Source organism: Oncorhynchus kisutch, linkage group LG3 (assembly GCF_002021735.2).
Source record: "Oncorhynchus kisutch isolate 150728-3 linkage group LG3, Okis_V2, whole genome shotgun sequence".
Classification (NCBI taxonomy): domain Eukaryota; kingdom Metazoa; phylum Chordata; class Actinopteri; order Salmoniformes; family Salmonidae; genus Oncorhynchus; species Oncorhynchus kisutch.
In genome coordinates this window covers 22,527,161-22,553,200 of record NC_034176.2, presented here as the reverse complement: position 1 = coordinate 22,553,200, position 26,040 = coordinate 22,527,161, and the positions used below count along the sequence as shown (strand labels likewise).

Below are 26,040 nucleotides of genomic sequence, written 5' to 3'. Positions count from 1 at the left end.
AGGAGTTTGGTAATACTCCCCCCGCCACAATATCAATGTTGCCAGTTAAGGTATATGAGGGGACAGTAGGCCTAGTTGGACAAGGCTATCTGAATGTGCACATGATGGAAGTTAGAGATAGCCTAAATATAAATTATTTAATACAAAAAAATGCACTGACAAAATGGCTGTAACTAAAACTAGACTAAAATTGTCCAGAGTTGTCGTCGACTGATGGTAATTAAACCAGCAAAGGATGAAATGACTAAAATGTGACAGACTAAAACCTAGGAGTAAAACTAAAATAGCTACCAAAATGAACACTGCTGCCCAGGCTGGCACTGACAGGACACCCCTCCGTTGTTCCAGAGCTCCTGGTCCCAGCAGGTGCTGAGGTGGAGCTACTGTTACACAGTACCAAGCCATGTACACATGAAAACATTTGACCATGTTTCCGCGTATGCCCATAAAAAGGAAGCAAAGACTATGACAATATGAAACAAACAAATGAAAAACAAATCTGCCCAGTCTTCCCAGTTGAAATGACGCTAACCTTCATTAGCACTGGTGAGTGACTCAAACGATAGCCATCATTATTTAGTTGATGTCGTTAAGCCTTCAATTCACAGAAATGCTGCCACTGTAAAAACAATATAACCAAAACAATTCCAGGTAGGGTAAACATGCAAATATAAAGGAGTTAAACACAGTTACAGACTAACCAAAAAACCCATTTTTATTTAGCATTGTGTGTGACATTTTCAGTTTGTACTATTTACAGTTTTACCATTCATTATTTAACAGTAGTTAGGGATGATGGCATGTAGCATATCCTGCAACATAATACAGAGGGTAGGTCTATTGATAGGTCATTTCCTGTGTGGACTGTGCCTAGCCCATATTTGAGTCTTTCAGTGTAAGGGTACTGACTGTTCTGAGCGTAAACTGCACTCTACCTGTACAATAATAATGATCCTATTCACATTCATCTGTACAATGTCCTACTCTTATTTACAGCGATCACACTGGGGAAAGAGGCATTCCCTGAGGAGTGAGTTCCCTTACTAGCTTAACTCACTCATGATACTTTTACCAGAAACAAATCCAGGATATCAATTGTAGTTTATTAAAAACACTTGAGCGGGATTAACGGTGATGCTGCCAGCAACACATCACCAAGATCTGTTTCTATTTTGTACTGTTAAGACTTACATAAGAAATTGTGGCTGGCATCATTGTGTCCTAGAAGTGGATTACTTAAACGAAACCAGCCTAAATGGACTATTACTAAAAAAAAAAATTGTTCAGCAACTTCCATTGAGGTAGGCATTTCTCAAACCAGCAGATTTGCACACCATCAGTAAATAGGTCAAAGTGAGAATCATAACGAACAATAGGACCAACTGCCCTGCAGTGAACAGTAGTGAGTAGAGAGAGGATACAATGTATGTTTGTTTTATCATCTAAACACCCCTCGTTAATACTCAAGGTAAGGACCTGGAAATTCTTTATACAGGATACAACTGAAAACAAAAGAGGATGTCATTAAGCCAGCAGCCTTCCCATTTCCTATATCACTCACAAAAAAAGACATACATATGAAAACATTTTGCCCTTTTCAATTTGCATTCAATATAAGCACACAAGTTAAAACACCATGAAACGCACATCTTACATGCGCAACATTTATCCCAAAAAGAAAACTTGAAAATAAATAAGAAAGGAATCAAAATAAATGGAATAACAATCATAGTCTAGACTAGATCTCTGTTCAAGTTATAACTTAAACTGTTAGTTCGTTTTAAAAGGTTCTGAAATGCTAGGGTTCCTAGTGTAGTCTGATGTCCATTGAGCTGCATAAGGAACGGTGTGCCATACAACAGAGACATGGGAAGAATCTCAATTGCATACTCCTTGTGTCCTCTCTCCTCACTTCCTTTAGAGGGGAGGGACCTCTGACTTTCACTCTCATCCAATCGGTTTGGAGAAGGAGGCTCGGAGAGATAACACGAATAGTATGCAATTGAGATTCTCCCATGGTCCTCTACTCTTGCATGGGCAAACTCCCCATTACCTCAACCAACCACATCTGTTACAGTGCCCTCTGCAGGCACAACTGAATTTAAAAAGTCTACTCTTCTTTGGACCCTTCATCGACGACTTCTTTTACGTGAATCACACAAATCTGAAATGGAGCCCAAACGTAAGGACAAACAGAAACATTCCATTCCTTTTCTCTTTGCAAACATCTGTCAGTATGTTGGTGTCCTTCTGCTCCACAGAAGGAGCTGGGTAGGAGTCAAGTTACGCATTGAGATTTGGGTTTGGTGTCCAGCAGCTTTGAAAGTCTTTATCCATTTCATGCCTCTGTCCTGTGAAGCAGGCAGCCAGGCCGGAAGCCTCTCCGGGAGTGTCCAGTCTGTCCGCAGTGTGCTGTCTGTCTGCCCTGTGGGCTAGGCCTTGTAGCAGTTGCCCTGGTTGGTGAGAGCCAGCTGGCCGTTGGGCGCCACCTCGTTGGCCTCGTCTTCCAGCAGGCCAGACACGTCAGCGTTGGGAATGCTGTCATGGTAACTGCTGAAGCTGATGTTGTCCTCCTTCAGCTCAATGGTCCAGAAGGGAGCGTTGAGCTTGCGGTTCTGGTACTCTCTGTAGGTGTACACTCCTCCCACGAAGCCCAGCAGCAGCACCACTACTAGAATGATGACGGCCAGGACGATGATGTTGAACTGGGTCCAGGAGACCTCCGTGAGAGCGGCCGTGGTATTGACTGTGGGGCTGCCCAGGCTGGTGAGCAGGACCTGGGTGGTGGCTATGCTCAGTAGGATGCTGGAGTTATTAGTGGAAGTGGGAGCACTGGTGGGCACTGTGGCAGTCAGGCCCTTGCTGCTGGGGGTTGGAGCAGAGGTTGTAGTGGTGGTTTTAGGAGTCTCTGTTGTTGTAGCAGGCTCTGGGGTAAGAACGATCCGTGCTGCTAGAAAACAAATTATTCACAATGTGAATGGGATTGAATTGAGCTACTCATGGCTCATTCAATAACTAATACTCCTCTGCACCAAATTATTGAATGACGCTTACCTGGGCGGGTGCAGTTGTGGGCAAGGGCGTCCCCTGTGAAGCCGGAGGCACAGAGCTGGCATTGAGGCCCCGTGGTGTTGACGGTGCAGCTCAGGCAGTGGCCAGTGTCAGGGTGGCAGAGCTGGGCCGGCCCTGTAGGGTCTGCATTCCCACTGCAGTCGCAGGTGACACACACACCATTGGAACTGTAGAAGCCAGCCTTGCACCGGTCACACTGCTGACCGCTGTACTCAGACAGGCACTGGTCACACACTGGGAACCCATCAGAGTCTAGGGAAACAAAAACACACACTAATACATGTCAGTCATAAAATAGACTTGGCTGATGCACCACCACTAGATGGCACCAGAATGCCAAAGAGATTAATTTCTAATACAGTACAACACAGAGGGTATAAGCCCTCTGGCAGTGTTTAGTAGTCTACGGGCTACATACGGGCTACACATGGGTTATATAAGACTACCCTGGCTAATAATAGGATTTTCTGTTGAAGAATGAGACATTTTTTTACTTCCCCAAAAGACTCAGCGAAAATATTCAACGATAATAACATGCCATTTAGCAGACACTTTTATCAAAAGCAACTTACTAACACACATATCTACAGCGCGGAATCAAATTCAGTTGAACTGTTTTTAAAGACTGATCCCTTGTATCAGAGCAGCATCATCATCACTCATCATTATCAGGAGTCAGCTTTCTCCTCCGGCCTCTGAACCTTAGTAATATGATGCTACTATACAGTGCCTTCCTTCTCTCCTAATGGCTTCACTAACTGTGATATATCCCCTTTTGATGTTGTCACATCCATTAAGGGCCAAGAGCTCTGACACCAAATATTATTGAGCACAGTAATTAGGCTTGCTGCATGTCACTAGTGTAAGTGTTGATCACCTCCTACTAAACAAGTTAATCAAGAAAATAGCCACACATTTAATGGTACCTCAAATTTGTGCTGCAGGCTGTAGTCTGCTCAAGATCATTCATCTCTAAATCATATCTAACTCTTTTAGACTTATGGGAACAATATTTGTGCCCACAACAGACACACTTTTAAAGACACAATACATGTTTTAGAAAAGAGTTAGACCAATAAAGTGCAAGAGTGATAACAACTCTTATCTATAGGCAGTTTCTGATTGGTCTGTTTTAACCCCGGACTGTTGGCAGTGGAAACGCTTCAGTCAGAGTGAGCCGATGTGTTATATCACCAGGAGAGAACATGACCCAGTCAGCACGGTGACGGCTGGGGGGCAAACCTTCACATGATGATACTGTACAACCTGACCTGGATATTTACCCAATACCTTTACCATCCCCCCTGTCTACTGCAATACAGCCAGCTCAGTCACTTACAGGCCTGAACATAATTTTCAATCCAGTTCTCTCTCTCTCACACACACACACACACACACACACACGTGGCACTCACTTCTGTCATCATGAAGTGTGTTGAGAGTCTAGTCAAGGACCATATCACCTCCACCCTACCTGACACCCTAGACCCACTCCAATTTGCTTACCGCCCCAATAGGTCCTCAGACGACGCAATTGCAACCACACTGCACACTGCCCTAACCCATCTGGACAAGAGGAATACCTATGTGAGAATGCTGTTCATCGACTACCAAACTCGTCATCAAGCTCGAGACCCTGGGTCTCGACCCCACCCTGTGCAACTGGGTACTGGACATCCTGACGGGCCGCCCCCAGGTGGTGAGGGTAGGTAACAACATCTCCACCCCGCTGATCCTCAACACTGGGGCCCCACAAGGATGCGTTCTGAGCCCTCTCCTGTACTCCCTGTTCACCCACGACTGCGTGGCCATGCACGCCTCCAACTCAATCTTCAAGTTTGCAGACAACACGACAGTGGTAGGCTTGATTACCAACAATGATGAGACAGCCTACAGGGAGGTGGTGAGGGCCCTGGTGGAGTGGTGGCAGGAGAATAACCTCACACTCAACGTCAACAAAACAAAGGAGATAATCGTGGTCTTCAGGAAACAGCAGAGGGAGCACCCCCCTATCCACATCGACGGGACAGTAGTGGAGAGGGTAGAAACTTTTAAGTTCCTCTGTGTACACATTACGGACAAACTGAATTTGTCCACCCACACAGACAGCGTGGTGAAGAAGGCGCAGCAGCGCCTCTCAACCTCAGGAGGCTGAAGAAATTCAGTATGTCACCAAAAGCACTCACAAAATTTTACAGATGCACAATCGAAAGCATCCTGTCGGGCTGTATCACCGCCTGGTACGGCAACTGCTCCGCCCACAACCGTAAGGCTCTCCAGAGGGTAGTGAGGTCTGCACAACGCATCCCCGGGGGCAAATTACCTGCCCTCCAGGACACCTACATCACCCGATGTCACAGGAAGGCCATTAAGATCATCAAGGGGACAACAACCACCCGAGCCACTGCCTGATCCCTCCAGCTATCATCCAGAAGGCGAGGCCAGTACAGGTGCATCAAAGCAGGGACTGAGAGACTGAAAAACAGCTTCTATCTCAAGGCCATCAGACTGTTAAACAGCCACCACTAACATTGAGTGGCTGCTGCCAACATACTGACTCAACTCCAGCCACTTTAATAACGTAAAAATTGATGTAAAAAATGTATCACTTGCCACTTTAGACAATGCCACTTCATATAATGTTTACATACCCTACATTACTCATCTCATATGTATATACTGTACTCTATACCATCTACTGCATCTTGCCTATGCCATTCTGTACCATCACTCATTCATATATTTTAATGTACATATTCTTTCATTCCTTTACACTGTGTGTATAAGGTAGTTGTTGTGGAATTGTTAGGTTAGATTATTTGTTGGTTATTACTGCATTGTCGGAACTAGAAGCACAAGCATTTCGCTACACTGGCATTAACATCTGCTAACCATGTGTATATGACAAATACATTTGATTTGATTTACACACACACAAGCACGCACGCACACCCACACACTCACACAAGGCAGAGTTTGAGCTGAACATAGAGCACACTGAACATCATGGGCACAGCTGGGCCACTTCACAGCAAGCTAGTCAGGCAGCAACAGAACAGAGGGGGGTGGGCACCACACTCAATTGACTTCACAAGGCAGCAATAGGAGGATCATGTTGTGTGTGTGTCCCTTCCCCTCGCAGTGCAGTGATGTAGCTGCTCAGATTAGCCCCCCTCAGCACTCAGCCCTGGCCGGGCAAACAACCTGACAGGCTTCAGAACCCTCTCCACATGGCTGTTGCCAGGCTGCTGGGACCCAATGGGAGGCTGTCAGCAGTCACATGGCTGCGGCTGATTGGTCAGATCAGAGGTAGGGAGGAGGTGATAGACAGGGACTCTATGTATGTCCTTGACACCAAGGCTCAGGCCTCAGCTGCTGAGGTATTAGTTTAGTATGGGTACAAACGAATGCTGGCTTGCCTGGTTAAAACATGCTTAATATCAAATACGTGTCTACAGGAGCACAGACATACACTGTGACCTAGACTTTTGTGATGAAGCTGATGTGAGCAGACCCATGCTCGGTGATGAAACATAACTTGACCAGCAGGGATAAGACAGATAGGTGGGATTAAACATCATCAACCAGAGGGTCCAGACATTGATTCTTTGACAAACCATCACAAGTAAATTGCAATTATCTGTGAAAGATTAGAAGTATCCCTGCGAATGGGGCTATAATAATTGTCAGGGGTGCAACTTTCATTGGGGACGGGGGCCCCACATTCTGAAATTGCAATTTTGTCTTCCCCAGTTTTATCATTGGAATGTGATACAAAACGAGTCAACGGGGTACTTTAGGATTTTGCGGATGCCTCCTAGCAGTCGGGTAAGTTGTTTAGAGATGCCCCCCCCACTTCTAAAACCAAAGTTGCACCCCTGGTAATGGGGACCAGAGCCTTCATCCCTGGCAGTGACTGTTGATGGTGTTTTGCTGTTGGAACATTAAGAGTACTCCTGGGCCACTACCTTCTGTGGTCACTCTCTCTCTGCCAGGCAGGGCACACCAAGACATAATGCCAGATACACCAGCCTAGTAAAAGAACCACAAGAAACCTTGAAACACCATCCAACCTGGAACTGAAAAGATATAATCCTTGCAATAACAGCCACAACAGGACAACTTTTTCTGGACGTCGTAAAAGACCATGCGCCAAAACTGAAACGGAAGAGATATAGCTAGCTAACAACCTCCTTTTCCAAGTGGAAGAAAAAAGCTGGACAGAGACTTGCTAGCTATGTTAGCTAGCTAGCTGTGATTTTCTACAAGGAATCTGCCACACGAAAAAAGCTTCTCCCAAGTGGGTGTGACACCTACTCCTGTTGCCTGCTGCTTGGATTCCACCTGGCAATCTGATCACTGTCTGCCATGGCCTGTCTCTCCCCATCTGGTACAGGTACACCTCCCCCCTCCCTCTCCCAAGCTTTCGCTCGCCTCCAGCACACTCGCACTGTTGGGGCGAGTGACTCTGAACATACAATGGCTAGCCCCAAGTCGTATTGTTTTATTGTGCTTTATGCTATTTGCCTCATGACTCCTGCGTGCTTTGTTGACTATGAACTTGCTTGTTAACCCAACTGTAGGACAGACTGTTTGTTCCCACACTCGGGACTCTGACTCTCTATTGGTTACACAGACTCTTGGCCTACCATCCTATTCTAACCACCACTTGCTGGCTTTGTATTCATGTTACCTGATGAAATTGCTGTACAATATTATCTTGTTGCTATCTAATGCACATTCAAATGTCATACATCAACACTGCAGATCTCTCCCTGTCGTCTGCCGTGCCCCGATTGTATTACTGTAGATGATATCTGGAAATGTGCATGTACAGCCTGGCCCATCTACTGTTGCTAGCACCAATTCTGACTTGTGGTCTGATATCTGCTTCACTTATTTCTGCTCTCGTAAAAGCCTGGGTTTCCTGCATGTTAACACTAGAAGCTTATTACCTAAAATGTATCCATTGAAAGTGTGGGTTCACAGCTCCAATCCAGATTTGTTGGTCATTACTGAGACGTGGTTAAGAAATAGTGTTTTGAACACTGATGGTAACCTTTCTGGTTATAACCTTTTTTTTCGGCAAGACAGATTTTCCAAAGGTGGTGGAGTGGCAATCTTTACCAAGGAACACCTCCAGTGCTCTCTCTGTCCCGAAACAATTTGATTTTCTGGTTTTATGCAATAAACTTTCAAATAGCTCTTTGTTGACTGTTGCTGGGTGCTATCGTACACCATCAGCACCGGCCTGTACCCTACCTGCCCTAAGCTCTCTCATGGCCCCTTACACTAAGTCTGAATTTGTCCTGTTAGGTGACCTAAACTGGGACATGCTTAAACCACACCAAGTTCTAAAGCAATGAGACTCCTTAAATCTTTCTCAGATTATTATTAATCCCACAATGTTATGACTCCAAACACCCAGAAAGGGCTACTCTTCTTGATGTTATCCTCACAAATAATCCTGATAGGTATCAGTCTGGTGTTTTCTGTAATGACCTGATTTGTCATAGACGCTTGCTAAAAAACTTTTATGAGCAAGCCTTCCTTCATGACCTGGCCTATTAACATTGGTATAGAATCAGCATGATCCCCTCTGTCGAAGACGCTTGGACCTTCTTTTTAAAATATTGTCAGTGGTATTGTTAACAAACACACCCCCATAAAGAAAATGACAATTAAAAACAAGTACAGCCCCGGGTTCGACCATGATCTGGCAGAGTTACAACACCTCAATAATTACATTTGGCGAAATGCTCGGCACACGCTGACTGGCTCTCGTTGAGGCAAATGAGAAATAAGCGCACTCAGGCTATCCGGAAGGCCAAAGTTAGTTACTTTAAGGAGCAGTTCCCTCTATGTATGTCTAACCCTAAGAAGTTCTGGAAAACGGTTCAAGACCTGGAGAATAAAGCCTCCTCCTCACAGCTGCCCATGTCCCTTAATGTTGATGTGGTTGTTATTGACAAGAAGCACATGGCTGAGCTCTTTAAATCACCACTTCATTAAGTCAGGATTCCTAATTAACTCAGCCATGCCTCCTTTCCTCAACTCCCTCCCCTTCTAATGCGACGAGCCCCATGCTCCTCCCTCTTTTCCCCCTGCCCTGCTACAAAGTTTCTCCCTACAGGCGGTCACTGAGTCTAAGGTGCTAAAAGAGCTCCCCAAAAAACCATCTGGGTCAGACGGTTTATACCCTTTCTTAAATCAAATTTTATTTGTCACATACACATGGTTGGCAGGTGTTAATGCGAGAGTAGCAGAATGCTTGTGCTTCTAGTTCCGACAGTGCAGTAATATCTAACAAGTAATCTAACAATTCCCCAACAACTACATGATACACACAAATCTAAAGGGGTGAATGAGAACATGTACATGTAAGTATATGAATGAGCGAGGGGCATTGTTCTTTAAGGTTGCTGCCCCTATCACTGCCAAGCCTCTCCTTGACCTTTTTAACCCGTCTCTCCTCTCTGGGGAGGTTCCCATTGCTTGGAAGGCAGCCATGGTGGGTCCTTTATTTAAAGGGAGAGATCAAGCTGATCCTAACTGTTATAGATCAATTTCTATTTTGCTCTGTTAATGAAAAGTGTTTGAAAAACTTATCAATAATCAACTAACTGGCTTTCTTGATGTCTATAGTATTCTCTCTGGTATGCAATCTGGTTTCCCCTCAGGTTATGGATGTGTCACTGCAACCTTAAAGGTCCTAAATGACATCACCATTGACTTTGATTCTAAGCAATGTTGTGTTGCTATTTTTATTGACATGGCCAAAGGTTTTGATACGGTAGACCATTCCATTCTTGTGGATCCTCTGAGGGGTCTTTGGCCTGGTTTGCTAATTACCTCAAAGGGTGTAGTGTATCAAGTAAGAACATCTGCTGTCTCAGCCACTGCCTGTCACCAAGGGAGTACCCAAGGCTCGATCCTAGGCCCCATGCTCTTCTCAATTTACATCAACAACATAGCTCAGGCAGTAGGAAGCGCTCTCATTCATTTATATGCAGATGATAGTCTTGTACTCAGCTGGCCCCTCCCTGGGTTTTGTGTTATAAGCTCTAGAATAAAGCTTTCTAAGTGTCCAACAAGCTTTCTCTGCCCTTAACCTTGTTCTGAACACCTCCAAAACAAAGGTCATGTGGTTTGGTAAGAAGAATGCCTCTATCCCCAACGGTGTGATTACCTCTGAGGGTTTAGAGCTTGAGGTCATATAGAGTTACCTCATATAATTACTTGGGAGTATGGCTAGATGGTACACTGTCCTTCTCTCAGCACATATCCAAGCTGCAGGCTAAAGTTAAATATAGACTTGGTTTCCTCTATCGTAATCGATCCTCCTTCACCCCAGCTGCCAAACTAACCCTGATTCAGATGACCATCCTACCCATGCTAGATTACGGAGACATAATTTATAGATCGGCAGGTAAGGGTGCTCTCGAGCAGCTTGATGTTCTTTAACATTCGGCCATCAGATATGACACCAATGCTCCTTATAGGACACATTACTGCACTCTATAGTCCTCTGTAAACTGGTCATCTCTGTATACCTGTCGCTTATTTATAAAACCCTTAAGCCTCACTCCCCCCTATCTGAGATATCTACCGCAGCCCTCAGCCTCCACATACAACACCCGTTCTGCCAGTCAAATTCTGTTAAAGGTTCCCAAAGCATAAACATCCCTGGATCGCTCCTCTTTTCAGTTCACTGCACCTAGCAACTGGAACGAGCTGCAAAAAACACTCAAATTGGACAGTTTTATCTCAATCTCTTCATTCAAAGACTCAATCATGGACACTCTTACTGACTGTTGTGGCTCCTTCGCGTAAGGTATTGTCTCTACCTTCTTGCCCTTTGTGCTGTTGTCTGTGCCCAATAATGTTTGCACCATGTTTTGTTGCTACCATGTTGTGTTGCTACCATGCTGTATTGTCATGTGTTGCTGCTTTGCTATGTTGTTGTCTTAGAGCTCTCATTATGTAGTGTTGTGGTTTCTCTCTTGTCGTGATGTGTGTTTTGTCCTATATATATATATATATATATATATATATATATATATATATATATATATATATATATATATATATATATATATATATATATATATATATATATATATATATATATATATTAAATATTTTTTATTTGATTATTATTATAATAATCTTCTTTTTCACTGCAGGAGTCCTTTTGGTAGGCTGTCATTGTAAATAAGAATGTGTTCTTAACTGACTTGCCTAGTTAAATAAAGGTTCAATAAAAAATACAAAATAGAAGTAGCAACCAGACCGGCAAGGGTTCTAATAAGGCGACCTAACTAAGAAGGGCACTACTGAGGCAGGGGGTAGTGGCTACTCACCGGTGTGACAGGTGCCAGTGGAGGTGGTGTTGGAGCAGGGGCAGGTGACACAGGCATCGGTGCTGGCAGCACCAGAGCTGCGGTAGAATCTGGGCTTGCATTCCTCACAGTTGGGTCCTTGAGTGTTGCCCTGGCAGTTCAGACAGACGCCTGTGTGGAAAAGGAGAGAATATTATGGTGATTTCTTTTTGAAAACTGTCGGAAATATGATACATGCCATTTGTTGACCACACCTAAACCCTATAGTGGTTTTGTTTGTACACATTAGAGCAGCAAATACTGCTATCCTGTTGATTTGAATTTGAGCCTCAGGTTGTTGAGTTACCTGTTCTTGGGTCTTTACTCTGCCTAGGCTGGATGGTGAACTTCTTCTGTTACTCTATACCTGTTAGGTAATGCTGTAATTACCCTAGTAACACTATTGTATTAATATACTGTTTATATACTTACATTCAAATTGACTATTTCATTGGTAATTACATAGTGATGGAGTTGAGTGTTTTTTGTGGAATATAAATTATTCTGTATAGTGGGACATTGCAGACGTCCTCTGTTCTCTAAAATGAAGAAATACACTAAACACTGTTGTTTTCTCTGTCCTTCTCGATAGAGAACACCATTATCACTCCTATCTAAAATCAATGACCCTATAGAGGTAGGAACAATCATCTTGATTTTTCAGTTTTCTGATAGAAATGGAACAGATTACTGCCATGTTAATCTGGAAAAGACAGTCTTTGTTTTTTAACATACCCTCAGGTTTCTTATGTAACGCTTCCTGGCTGACTGAGAGGGTCATTCTAGTTGACATCAGACCTGAGCTAAGGAAGTAAATATACGGCATTCCTCCATTGATCCCAGGAAAGACTACTGTGCCATCTGGCTATGTATCACAATAGCAAACAGATGGTTTCTACAATTCCATACAACTTCACCCCCTTAAAGCCTCTCGATATCTTTTAATGTCCACTGCAACACAACAATACACAGCTGTGGAAACGGGGATGGAGACGAACAGGATTAATGTGTAGCAGAAACAAGAAAGTGTGATTGTTGTGGTTTGTAGATAGAAGGTGTGGTGTAGTGGATTACTCACCAGATTGTGGGTGGCAGTAGTTAGTAAGGTTGTTGCACTGGCAGGGTTGGCACCCTGTGCTGCTGAAACGGAAGAAGCCTGGGTGGCACTCGTCACACTTGGGCCCGTACACTCCCGTCTTACACACACACATTCCAGAGCTGAAAGGACAGGAGCGCACAGTCAGCACACGGTCACATACTTTGACTCTTTTCTATTTGATTATCCAGCCTTTAGGTTCTGTAACAGCTCAACTATACTGCTGTAATGGTGGACCTGCTCTATTTGGTTAGAGACTCTTCTGATGGCAGGATTGTACTAGCCATGACATCCTACAGGTTCCCCCTGAGTGGTTTCTTCCATCAATCCATCTGCTACCCATAACTCCCATCACAATCCCTTCCCTGGTTAACCAGATCCTCCACTCTGTCCGTGGTGAACAGAACACAGCTACTCCAGTCAGATTCAATAACCTGGGATAGCCTAGCCCCCCCATCCTCCACAGTTCTACGCTGTCTAGGCCTTTTATATATAATTCTACTAACATGTTTGGCATGTTCTGGGGGCAAGGGCAGCACGGTAGAGTCGGGACCACAAACTGGAGCACTCCAGGGACATCTGGTCCAAGGCTGTAGACAGTAGCTGCCTGGATCACACAGCCTACAGGCCAGGTACGATTATACTCAGCCTAGCACAGTCCCTTTCTGCCAGGTTCTCATCACAAGCTAGGTTGCCATCCAATTGGCGACAGTTTAATGCGAAAATCTAAAATCTGCATAAAGAAAATATACACATTTTACCACCAGTGGTGTTTCCACCAAACAGACTTGTTGCAGATAAAAATCAGTGTATGATGACAGTGCACACAAAATGTCAATTTTAATGTACTGAATACAAAAATCTAAAGTTCAAGTGTATCAGGTACCAAGGTAAGACCCAAGTGCAAAATGTGTGGAGCAACAATGTTTATTGTTACAACAGGGGCAGGCAAATGACAGGTCAAGGCAGGCAGGGGTCGATAATCCAGAGTAGTGGGACCAAGGTACAGGATGGCAGGCAGGCTCAGGGTCAGGTCAGGCAGAGGTCGGTAATCCAGAGTAGTGGGACCAAATTACAGGATGGCAGGCTGGCTCAGGGTCAGGTCAGGCAGAGGTTGGTAATCCAGAGTAGTGGGACCAAGTTACAGGATGGCAGGCAGGCTCAGGTCAGGCAGAGGTTGGTAATCCAGAGTAGTGGGACCAAGGTACAGGATGGCTCAGGGTCAGGTCAGGCAGAGGTCGGTAATCCAGAGGTGGAGCAAAGGTACAGGACGGTAGGAAGGCTCAGGGACAGGGACAGGACAGGCAAGGGTCAAAAACCAGGAGGATGAGAAAAACAGAAACTGGAAAAACACAGGCATAAATACACAGGGGATAATGTGGAATATGGGTAACATCTTGGTGGAGACAATTACAAAGACAGGTGAAACAGATCAGGGCTTGATCAACCGATAGTTGTCACAAAAACAAAAAAAAGACTGGTCTTGGTATTTTATGAGGATCCCCATTAGTTGCTGTGAAAGCAGCAGCTACTCTTCCTGGGGTCCACACAGAACATGAAATAATACAGAACATTAGTAGACAAGAAGAGCTCAAGGACAGAACTATAAACATTTAAAAAAGGCATACACAGCCTACATATCAGTACATACACACACTATCTAGGTGAAATAGGGGAGAGGCGTTGTGCTTTGAGGTGTTGCTTTATCTATTTTTTAAAACCAGGTTTGTTGTTCATTTGAGCAATATGAGATGGGAGTTCCATGCAATAATGGATCTATATAAAACTGTATGCTTTCTTGAATTTGTTCTGTATTTGGGGACTGTGTGTTTTAAAGTACGTGGGCTTTAGCCAACAGCTTGCAGATATAGTGCGGGTAGGCTGTGCGGATAGGCTAGTCTACATTATGAGATTATTATGGATAAGAGCAAGAAGAGTTTTATTTGTCAAACAGCAGTCAAGCATTGATCAACATGTCACCAGAATAAGACCCTCAATATTTATTGGAACTTTTATTTATTAGATCCCACCATGTCAAACAAAAAAATATCGGTCGGCATTTATAAAATTGAATGAAACTTCCTTTTTCCATCACAGTTGACGTGATTTTTTTTTAATATGGTATGACTTTACTTGCATACAACTGTGGATGGATGGAAACGTGGTTATAGACTATTATAGAGTGACCTTGAGTGGATGGGTCAGGTTACCTGTGAGACCCTCTTCAGGAATTCAGCCCGTCTCAAGGGCCCTCAGCAAGACACAAAAGGACACAAAACCCTCTCCTACACAGCCCCATCTCCTGCTGGGTAGAAAGAGGGGTTGCGATGACTAAAGAAAAGATCTGTCTCGAGCAATAACTAATTCACACCTAGTTGCCTCTGGTCATCGTGGACTGACATGTAATTTATAACTAACCCTGAATTGGCAAGGCAAGTCATTCATGACAAAGAATTCACTGTGGTTTAGATTACGGTACAATCCCTTTTGGAATGAGATAAGAGAAAAATGACTACACATTAAAAAAACAAATGATTAACACTATTTATTCTTCTATGTCAATCTAAATCTCTAAGATAATAAAATGGCAGGCTAAAACTAAACAATTAATTAGTGTGCTGCTGCTGATGATGCCTATACTAGCTGTGTATGATTGCTGAAAGCTGGGACTAAGCTATCTCAGTAGAGGGTGCTTTCTGTTTGATTATCCAGTCTTGCTCTTGCCCAATTTAATCTAATTAAACTTGAGCTCTTTAGCACCCCTTTGAGCTTTGAACATCACTTATTTCATTCCCTAATGCCAACACACTCCACTGCATTTCACCTGCACATTCCACATACTACTGCGTGGTCAGCCTGCCAAACATACGAGCTGATGCTCCTATTGAATCATACATTAGACAGACTGGAGGAAAAGAAAGGGGGTTGTTCATTCACAGAAAATACATTTTAAAACATTTAAAAATGTATCAGAAAAAAAACTGAAGGCTGCACATCTATAGGCTACGTACACACACGCTCTCTGATTCCAATCATCATGTGTGCTGATGCCAGAGTCTCAAAGGAAGAACACACAGCGATGAGTCATGCCTGATCACTCCCTTTCATCAAAAACAATCAACAAAATAGATCTGTGGACAACAAGCAAATCGCAATGCAGCTCCCAAGAAGTGACAGAGCAGTTGCCTCAATGCCTTCACATGAGTGCGTGGGCCTTATTCAAACGAGGCTTTGTTAAAACACTGCTCTTCATGAAATTCTGAAGTTGATGGTAATGCTTAGTGGGGCGTGTGTAAAATAAATAAATATATATACATATTTTAAAGACGAAAAACACACGTGTACAATCATATGACTCCATGGGAGTGGAGGCGGAGAGGAGAATGTTACCGTAGCAGTAGACTGGGACAGTGAGCAATAGGGACGTGACACAGTACGGAAGTGACAGCTATTTTCTGTTAAAGTGTTGCAGAATTAACAGCACTTCTAATACCGTAGGGCTATTCCTGATGCTTCCATCTTGATGAGCAAAACTTTTGTGGAATGTACTACACTGCGTACAGACCTTGCTTCCATTTAGCCACAAGAGCATTAGTGAGGTAAGGCACTGATGTTGGGTGATTAGGCCAGGCTCGCAGTCGGCATTCCAATTCATCCCAAAGGTGTTTGATGGGGTTGAGGTCAGGGCTCTGTGCAGGCCAGTCAAGTTATTGTCATGCTGAAACGGGAAAGGGACAAATTGTTGCCACAAAGTTTGAAGCACAGAATCATCTAGAATGTCATTGTATGCTGTAGTGTTAAGATTTCCAAAGGCGCCTAGCCCGAACCATAAAAAACAGCCCCAGACAATTATTCCTCCTCCACCAAACATTACAGTTGGCACTGTGCATTCGGGCAGGTAGCGTTCGCCTGGCATCCGCCAAACCCAGATTTGGCCGTCAGACTGCCAGATGATGAAGCAAGATTCATCACTCCAGAGAACCCGTTTCCACTGCTCCAGAGTCCAATGGCGGTGAGCTTTACACCACTTCAGCCGACACTTGGCATTGCGCATGGTGATCTTAGGCTTGTGTGCGGCTGCTCGACCATGGAAACCCATTTCATGAAGCTCCCGAAGAACAGTTATTGTGCTGATTTTGCTTCCAGAGGCAGTTTGGAACTCTGCAGTGAGTGTTGCAACCGAGGACAGATGATTTTTAAGTGCTATGCGCTTCAGCACTCTGCGGTCCCGTTCTGTGCACTTGTGTGGCCTACCACTTCGTGGCTGAGACGTTGTTTCTCCTAGACGTTTCCACTTCACAATAACAGCACTTACAGTTGACCGGGGCAGCTCTAGCAGGGCAGAAATTTGATGAACTGACTTGTTGGAAAGGTGGCATCCTATGACGGTGCCATGTTGGAAGTCACTGAGCTCTTCAGTAAGGCCATTCTACTGCCAATGTTTGTCTATGGAGATTTCATGGCAATGTGCTCGATTTTATATACCTGTCAGCAACAGGTAACAGGCTGATTGGTCAGCTATTTGAGCCAGTAAAGGGGGCTTGACTATTCTTGGGTAGCAGAATGACTTTAGCTTCCCTCCAGGCCTGAGGGCACAGTTTCTTGTAGGCTTAGATTGAAGACATGGCAAATAGGAGTGGCAATATCGTCCGCTATTATCCTCAGTAATTTTCCATCCAAGTTGTCAGACGCTGATTCAAGCAGACAATAGCAGATAATCAACATAACTGTAGGGTCATTGGAACAGTCTTCACTGGCACAACGAACGAGACATCATAATATTCTGGACATTCTTCCGAACAGTATTTTACGCACGGGCTGTTTTTGTATCGGGTGCTATAGGTCTATCACAACAACTGTCACTTGACTGTCATTCAGAAAAATATTTCCTCAGCTGATGATGGTCGACAATATCACTAGGCCTAACTAAACAGCTGGATACAAAATGAGCACCCAACAAATATGTATATTAGCCTACACAAAGCCTATTGAAGAACCACATACTCTCCTTTTCATATAGAATACTCTTCCAAGCTTTAGTGTGCTGCTGACAACCTTTAAAAAAAGTGTATTTATTTATTTAACCAGGCAAGTCAGTTAAAAACAAATTCTTATTTCCAATGATGGCCTACCCCCGGACAACACTGGGCCAATTGTGCACCGCCCTATGGGACTCCCAATCACAGTTGGATGTGATACAGCCTGGATTCGAACCAGGGACTGTAGTGACACCTCTTACACTGAGATGCAGTGCCTCAGAATCTCTAATAATTAGCCTATCCTGAAAAACTCAATGTTCTGAAAAGTATTATTTTATTACTCTTATTTAATATTGATAATTAAATTATATCAAGCAAATTGAAAGAAAATGAATTATTACAAGGTTGAAATAGATTTTTTTGATATGAGGATGTTTATTGAATAATGAATGTATTATTAGACTTATAGATTAAATTTTTCAAGTTATTCGCCCAACCTTGTTTTATTTTTTGTCTAAAAGGAAGGCAACGATTGCAGTGCATTTTTATTTATTCATTTTATACAATATTCTGCCCATATGAACAAATGTATATACAATATTCTGCCCATATGAACAAATGTATATACAATATTCTGCCCATATGAACAAATGTATATACAATATTCTGCCCATATGAACAAATGTATATACAATATTCTGCCCATATGAACAAATGTATATACAATATTCTGTCCATATGAACAAATGTATATACAATATTCTGCCCATATGAACAAATGTATATACAATATTCTGCCCATATGAACAAATGTATATACAATATTCTGCCCATATGAACAAATGTATATACAATATTCTGCCCATATGAACAAATGTATATACAATATTCTGCTCATATGAACACATTTATTTTAGGACATGAGTGAACTCATATATCGAGAGCCTTCAGACAGGTTTAAACGAGTTTCCCCATAGTGCCATGGAGCCACCAGCGCACACACACATTGTTCCCCAGCCAATTGTGCACACACAGGCAGACGAAAGATTCACAGACAAAGGAGTTGACTTCTGCTGCAGCCTTCGCTATAAAATATATGGTACAAATCACATAGGAAATATGGAGGCAGGTTCCCAGCGTCACTGTCAGTGATTCAGTCTCTCTGATGTAAGAGGCTTTTCTTTTCTCGCCAAAGAGAGCAGATGGTGAAAAAATCTGAGTTTTATATGTTTGACAGGACGTAATCAGTGTTATACTACAGCACTGATCTCATCCTTGGTGGCCCAATTGTCCCTGACTGATATCACCCCCAAACCAACCTGCGATGACACATAAGCCACCATCTGTGATGACATCTATTGAGTCACAATGAAACTCTTTCAAATATAATCTAATATATAGATGATGATATGACAAATATTTTATTTGTAGCTGGGAAAGGCATTCTGTGAGTAGTTATGACTCGAGGAAATAAAAACCCCAGGATCCATTCAAAAAGACATTGAGGGCAAAACAGACCATAGATTAGAAAAGTTGGTATGGGGAGCAAGGCTGGGGCCTCTATGGAAATGCCTCCTACGACCAGGATATGGTTGAAAAGCTAGTCACACTCACAATGACCACCTACCTAGCTTGTCAATGAGCAGTTTTACTCCAGGCCCAGGTTACAGCTCATGGTCCCGTAGACCGGGCTGTGTTTTCTCCAGTGAGAGCGTGGCTAGGGGGAAGGGGGGGCTTATTATTGTTTTTGGAGTGGTTTCACTGGGATGCAGGCTGTGCTGTGGTAGGGTAGCCCAGCCGCTAAGTTCCGCGTTACAGCCGCATACTAACTAGGTCAGTATTACATGGCAACCAGGCTTAGCTTAACCCCGTTCTGCTGCTGCCGAGGTGATGCCTCCAATACGTTGCTCGTATATGCCTGGGGAATCACAATAGACTGAGCACATATCTGTGATGCAGCAGCACTGACTGCATCCTCTTTAGCCACAGGGTGTATATGACCATGCGGGGTGGGAGCAGGGTCGTCAGTCAGGACAAACACACACCGTTTTATACCACGCAGGTTTTAGATTCAGGGCTCACTCTGTCAGATCTTCAGAGAGAGAATGTTCAACAACAAGGGTCAAGAGTTGTGATCCATTCCGCAGAGCCCCTGGCTCAGGATCACACACTGGGCCAGTTATGTAACTGAGCTTAGAGTAAAGCCAGACAGAATGTGCTGGCAGTCATGGCCACTGCACTCCAGCCATTAGAGCAACAAAGCCTCCCCACTGGGTCCAATACACTAATACAGCCCGGGATGTGGCCTGTCACTTGCTAATGTGAGGTCATCTGCAGTGCCCTGTCACTGGGCTTCTTACTACACAGCACTCTCGCCTTCTTTCTTCCTCCCTGTCAAATAAAGCACACAGCTGGGCCGGTCTAGCATATACCAGATGAGCCCTGTCAGGTTTGGATACCATGCACCTACCTACAACCTGCACTCCAGAGCGAATTGCATGCACCACTAGATCAAGAGGCTAGCTTGTCACATTGTAGGAAAGAATAACAGTTTATTTCAGGTCTGAGCAAAGGACATCACTGCGTGAACTGATGCATCACTTTGGTGCCAACCACCTCGGCTCCCCCTCTGTGCTCTGCTAAACTGGTTCATAATGACATGACCCAATCACAGGGAAGGGAGGATATTGAGAGTGAGCTCCCCGGGTTTCCATTGATTGCCCCAGTAATTCTAACTTGTTCAATCAAACCTACAGGAAAAGGGAGATATTTGCTCTGTGATCCTTGAAAACAGAGAGCTTTTTCAACGGAATATCCCAAAATAAATTCAAGCACCTGAAACACATTTACACCAAGGCATGTTTTTGTATTCTTTCAAAAGGGCTCACAATCTCTCAATTCCTTCCTGACAAGAAATATGCAAACAAAATGTTATTGTAATTTGCTTAATCCACTGTATGAGAGCGCGAGACTAAAGGAATAGGCAGAAACAGCTGCACCCAAATCAATATTTAATTACAGACTGTTCCCATTCCATAGAGGACGAGGGTGAAGAATAAAAGTGCAACTTTGAAAACAGTGCACCTAAGAATTCACCCAAATAAACTATTGATATTTATGGAAAAAGGAATTAAAAAGGAAAAGGAATTAATCTGAGCATTATTGTTTTTGGTAGTATATTGATTTAACTGTGGAGCTAAATAATGGTAGTGTGATTACAGAGCTGTACCATTTCATATCAGAATACAATCATTAACTAAGTTGCTAAGATACAGCATTATGAAGCCCCCTATAATATCATCTGGGGCTCAATACTACTGTCTCTTAGCAACAGCTAGGTTTTCCACAGGCTTGAGATTAGTCTAATTTTTAGATTAAAATTCAGTGCTTAGTCACATGTACAGGGTTGCAGGTGTGATTGCAGGGTACAGTGAAAACATGCAGGACTAGGTGAAATAAAATGATGAAAATGGTAATAAAAACACATTTATCAGACATCCTACTGTCCTTGTACAGTTTATCTGTTCATCAAGCCCCCAGCCTATACACACGGAGACAGAAAGTGCAGTCGGCACTGTTTCCAATGCTACACTCCTAATTATTTAGTATTAATTTAGGGCAGGTGGACCACCTGTTTAGAGCCCCTGTCACACCCTGATCTGTTTCACCTGTCTTTGTGCTTGTTTCCACCCCCCATTTTTTACTTAATTAGGCAAGTCAGTTAAGAACAAATTCTTATTTACAATGATGGCCTACTGAGATGCAGTGCCTTAGACCGTTGCACCACTCGGATGTCTCCCATCTTCCCCCATTATCCTCCGTGTATTTATACCTCATTTTTTGCTTGTCTATTGCTAGTTCGCCCCGGTCAAGTCCTACCAGCATGTTCCTGTGTTTCCTGTGCTCTAGTTTTTGTTTTTCCTAGTCTTCCCAGTTCTGACCTTTCTGCCTGCCCTGACCCTGCCTGCCGTTCTATACCTGCCTGACTCTGATTTGGATTACAACTCTTTGCCTGCCTTGACTTACCTTTTGCCTGCCTCTTGTACTATAATAAACTCTTGAGACTTGTACTATCCGCTTCCTGTATCTGCATCTGGGTTTTAGCCAGAGCCGTGATAGCCCCACCTGTTTAGCAAGACATGTCACATATCAGTTTGCAAACAATGTAAACAAATATATATATCTGCATTCAAACATGGTATCTTTTTTGCTTTCTCGAGGCAGCTCCAAATGCAGGTGTTTCAGCCTAGCTTAGTGCTTTCTGTGGTGGTGGGGCAGCCAGCGGAAAATATGGAACGTAGAGGTTGGTAATGTTCTCTAGTTGCGCCGTGATTGGCTCAGTGTTCTGTCATTCATGGGGACACTACGTCACTGCAAAATCTATGGGGAGAGCTCAAAAATTCAAGCCCCTTGGGTGCTGCCATAGAGTTACCTTGGAAGTGCCCATACAAGAAGGCACTATGTCTTCTTGGGGCGGTAGCCTAGTGGTTAGAGCGTTGGACTAGTAACCGGAAGGTTGCAAGTTCAAACCCCCAAGTTGACAAGGTACAAATCTGTCGTTCTGCCCCTGAACAGGCACTTAACCCACTGTTCCTAGGCCATCATTGAAAATAAGAATTTGTTCTTAACTGACTTGCCTAGTTAAATAAAGATTTTTAAAAAGTCATTGGCCACAGATAAAATTTATGTCAAATCACGTCATTTCTACCGGACTGCTTTGACTGGACTGATCATGTCAACCACATACTTTCAAAATGTTAGCTAGCAAGCTAGACAAGCAGTCATCACATGAATGACCAAGAAGATAATGGCACTGGAGGGGATGGCTTACGTTTTACGGACTCCTAACCAATTGTGCTATTTTGTTCGTTTTTTCGCATTGTTGTAACTTTTTTGTACATAATGTTGCTGCTACCGTCTCTTAAGACCGAAAATAGCTTCTGGATATCAGAACAGTGATTACTCACCTCGAACTGGATGAAGATTTTTTATTTAATAATTCCGATACGAAGGATGTACTGCTTCTCTGAGACCAGGCCCAAATCCCTGCGTGATGAAAATATGGAAACACAGGGGGCGGAAATCAGGGTGCCTTAACTTCTTATGGCTGGGGGGCCGTATTGAGTAGCTTGGATGAATAAGGTGCCCAGAGTAAACTGCCTGCTACTCAGGCCCAGAAGCTAAGATGTTGCATATTATTAGTAGATTTGGATAGAAACCACTCTGAAGTTTCTAAAACTGTTTGAATGATGTCTATGAATATAACAGAACTCATATGGCAGGCAAAAACCAGAGGAAAAAATCCAACCAGAAAGTGAGAAATCTGAAGTTTGTAGGTTTTCAAGTCTTTGTGTTACGGCTTTCTAGTGGTGAAGGAGAGTCGGACCAAACTGCAGCATGTAGATTGCGATCCATGTTTATTTAAACAAACGTAAAACACGACTAAACATGAACACTACAAAAACAATAAACGTAACGAAAACCGAAACAGCCTATACTTGTGTAACCTAACACATAGACAGGAACAAGGACACTAAGGACAATCACCCACGACAAACTCAAAGAATATGGCTGCCTAAATATGGTTCCCAATCAGAGACAACGATAAGCACCTGCCTCTGATTGAGAATCACTCCAGACAGCCATAGACCTTGCTAGATAACCCCACTAGCTACAATCCCAAATATATACACACCAAAACCCCAAGACAAAACACACCACGATACAAAAACTCCATGCCACACCCTGGCCTGACCAAATACATAAAGATAAACACAAAATACTTTGACCAGGGCGTGACACTTTGCCTATCCAATCAATATACAGTGTAAAATTTGGTCCGATTGCACTTCCTAAGGCTTTCACTAGATGTCAGTCTTAGAACCTTGTTCAGGCTTGTTCAGGACTTCAGGCTTCTACTGTGAAGGGGGAGTGAATAAGAGCTGTTTGACTAAGGGGTCTGGCAGAATGCCATGAGCTACATCAGGCTCGCGCCCGTGAGAGTGAGCTGCGTTCCTTTTAATTTCTAAAGACAAAGGAATTGTACGGTTGAAACATTATTGAAGATTTGTTAAAAAAACATCCTAAAGATTGATTCTATACATCGTTTGACATGTTTGTACGAACTGTAATATAACCTTTTTGACTTTGTCTGGACTAAGTGCCTGCGCCTCTTGAAGTTGGATTTGTGAACTAAACGCGAACAAAAAGGTGGTATTTGGATATAAATGATGGACTTTATCGAACAAATCACACATGTATTGTGGAACTGGGATTCCTAGGAGTGCATTCCGATGAAGATCATCAAAGGTAAGTGAATATTTATAATGCTATTTCTGACTTCTGTTGACTCCACAACATGGTGAGTATCTGTATGGTGGGTATCTGTATGGTGCCTGAGCGCTGTACTCAGATTATTGCATGGTGTGCTTTTTCCGTAAAGCTTTTTTGAAATCTGAAACAGCGGTTGCATTAAGGAGAAGTATATCTTTAATTCCATGTAAAACACTTGTAATTTCATCAACATTTATGATGAGTATTTCTGTAAATTGATGTGGCCCTCTGCAAAATCATTGGATGTTTTGGAAGCAAAACATTACTGAACATAACGCGCCAATGTAAACTGAGATTTTTGGATATAAATATGAACTTTATATATGAATATGAAATATAACTTTTTGTGACAGCTCTCTTTGGCTGGAAAAATAGCTGTGTTTTTCTGTGAATTGGCGCTGACCTAACATAATCGCATGGTATGCTTTCGTTGGAAAGCCTTTTTGAAAATCGGACACTGTGGTGGGATTAACAACAAGTTTATCTTTAAAATGGTGTATAATACTTGTATGTTTGAGGAATTTTAATTATGAGATTTCTGTTGTTTGAGTTTGGCGCCCTGCACTTTCACTGGCTGTTGTCAAATCGATCCCGTTAACGGGATTTCAGCCGTAAGAGAATTTGTCGACGAGTGTGTAACTCACCTCTACCATCCGTTCTATTGGCCAACGTGCAATCACTGGAAAATAAACTGGATGATTCTACTTTCGAGACTATCCTACCAACAGGACATTGAAAACTGCAATATCTTACAGTATGTTTCATCAAGTCGTGGCTGAACAACGACACGGATAATATAAAGCTGGCTTGGATTTCCGTGCATCGGCAGGACAGAATAACTACGTCTGGTAAGACGAGGGGTGGGGGTGTGTGTCTATTTGTCAAAAACCGCTGGTGCACGATGTCTAATATTAAATAAGTCTCGAGGTTATGCTCAACTGGAGGTAGAGTACCTCATGATAAGCTGTATGTTGGCACTAAGACTGCACTCAATGAGCTGTGTAAGGTCAAAAGCAAACAAGAAAATGCTCATCCAGAAGCGGTGCTTGAAGTGGGGAGTTTAATGCAGGCAAACTAAAATCCGTTTAATGTTATTTCTCCCAGCATGTCACATACGCAACCAGAGGAAAAACAACTCTAGACCACCTTTACCCCACACACAGAAACGCATACAAAGCTAAAGGCTAGAGCTGCCACTTTCAAGGAGTGGGACACTAATCCGGATTCTTATAGGAAATCCCACTATGCCCTCAGACATACCATCAAACAGGCAAAGCATCAATACAGGACTAAAATGTAATCCTACTAAAGGGCTTGCAAACAATTACGGACTACAAATGGGAAACCCATGCCCGAGCTAACCAGTGACGTGAGCCTACCAGACAAGCTAAATATCTTTTATGCTTGCTTTGAGTCAAACAATATTGAAGCATGCATGAGAGCACCAGCTTTTCCGGATGACCGTGTGATCACGTCTCTCCGTAGCCGATGTGAGCAAGACCTTTAAACAGGTCAACATTCACAAGGCCGCGGGGCCAGGCGGATTACCAGGACGTGTACTCAAAGCATGCGCGGACCAACTAGCAAGTGTCTTCACTGACATTTTCAACCTCTCCCTGACCGAGTCTGTAATACCTGGGGTTGCACATTTTGGTGAATATTCAGAGGTGGAAACTTTCTGTGGGAATTAACAGGAATACATGGGAATTAACTGAAATATATGCAATATTAATTTTTTGCATTGGTTATATTTATCATATCATATGGAGACAGAAACATAATTGCAAATGATTAAACCTTGCAATAGAATTTAGTTACGAATTTAACTTTAATTAAATGAGTTGACTCTTCACATGGGATGATTTCACTGAACAACAAAAGGGAATATTGAATGATCCCCAATGATCCATCGCTTCTCCCAAAAATGTTTTCAACATACATCTGTAAAATGATAGTCTAGAAACTAAATCTTTGGTTGTCTTCCTCTCAGGCTTCCATGTCTTCTCCCCTGGACCTCATCAATGTCCACTTCTTGAACATCAGACTCTGAGGCCTAATTTTCACTGTCACTTTCCGAGGATGGCTCGTTGTCAGGCTCAAGCAGCTGCACCATTGAGAGCATCCTGGCCGGTTGCATCACCGCCTGGTATGGTAATTACTTGACATCTGACCGCAAGGC

General features: G+C 43.2%; 1 protein-coding gene across 4 annotated transcripts in view; it reads right to left on the bottom strand.

The window, feature by feature from the left end:
• Window positions 1–692: 692 nt before the first annotated feature.
• LOC109877897 (multiple epidermal growth factor-like domains protein 9) overlaps window positions 693–26,040 on the bottom strand; it is a 45,613-nt gene continuing 20,265 nt past the window's right edge. For 2 of the 4 annotated variants that reach the window (XM_020470132.2, XM_031819065.1), the window contains exons 3-6: window positions 12,532–12,671; window positions 11,436–11,585; window positions 3,055–3,324; window positions 693–2,950 (exon numbers count right to left, since the gene is read on the bottom strand). In XM_020470132.2, coding sequence (XP_020325721.1) covers window positions 2,433–2,950; window positions 3,055–3,324; window positions 11,436–11,585; window positions 12,532–12,671 — 1,078 coding nt within the window. In that variant the 3' untranslated portion in view covers window positions 693–2,432. Of the gene's footprint in view, window positions 2,951–3,054; window positions 3,325–11,435; window positions 11,586–12,531; window positions 12,672–13,055; window positions 13,737–26,040 lie in introns of those variants that run through there. The other 2 variants (XM_031819066.1, XM_020470138.2) reach the window with 2 other exon arrangements.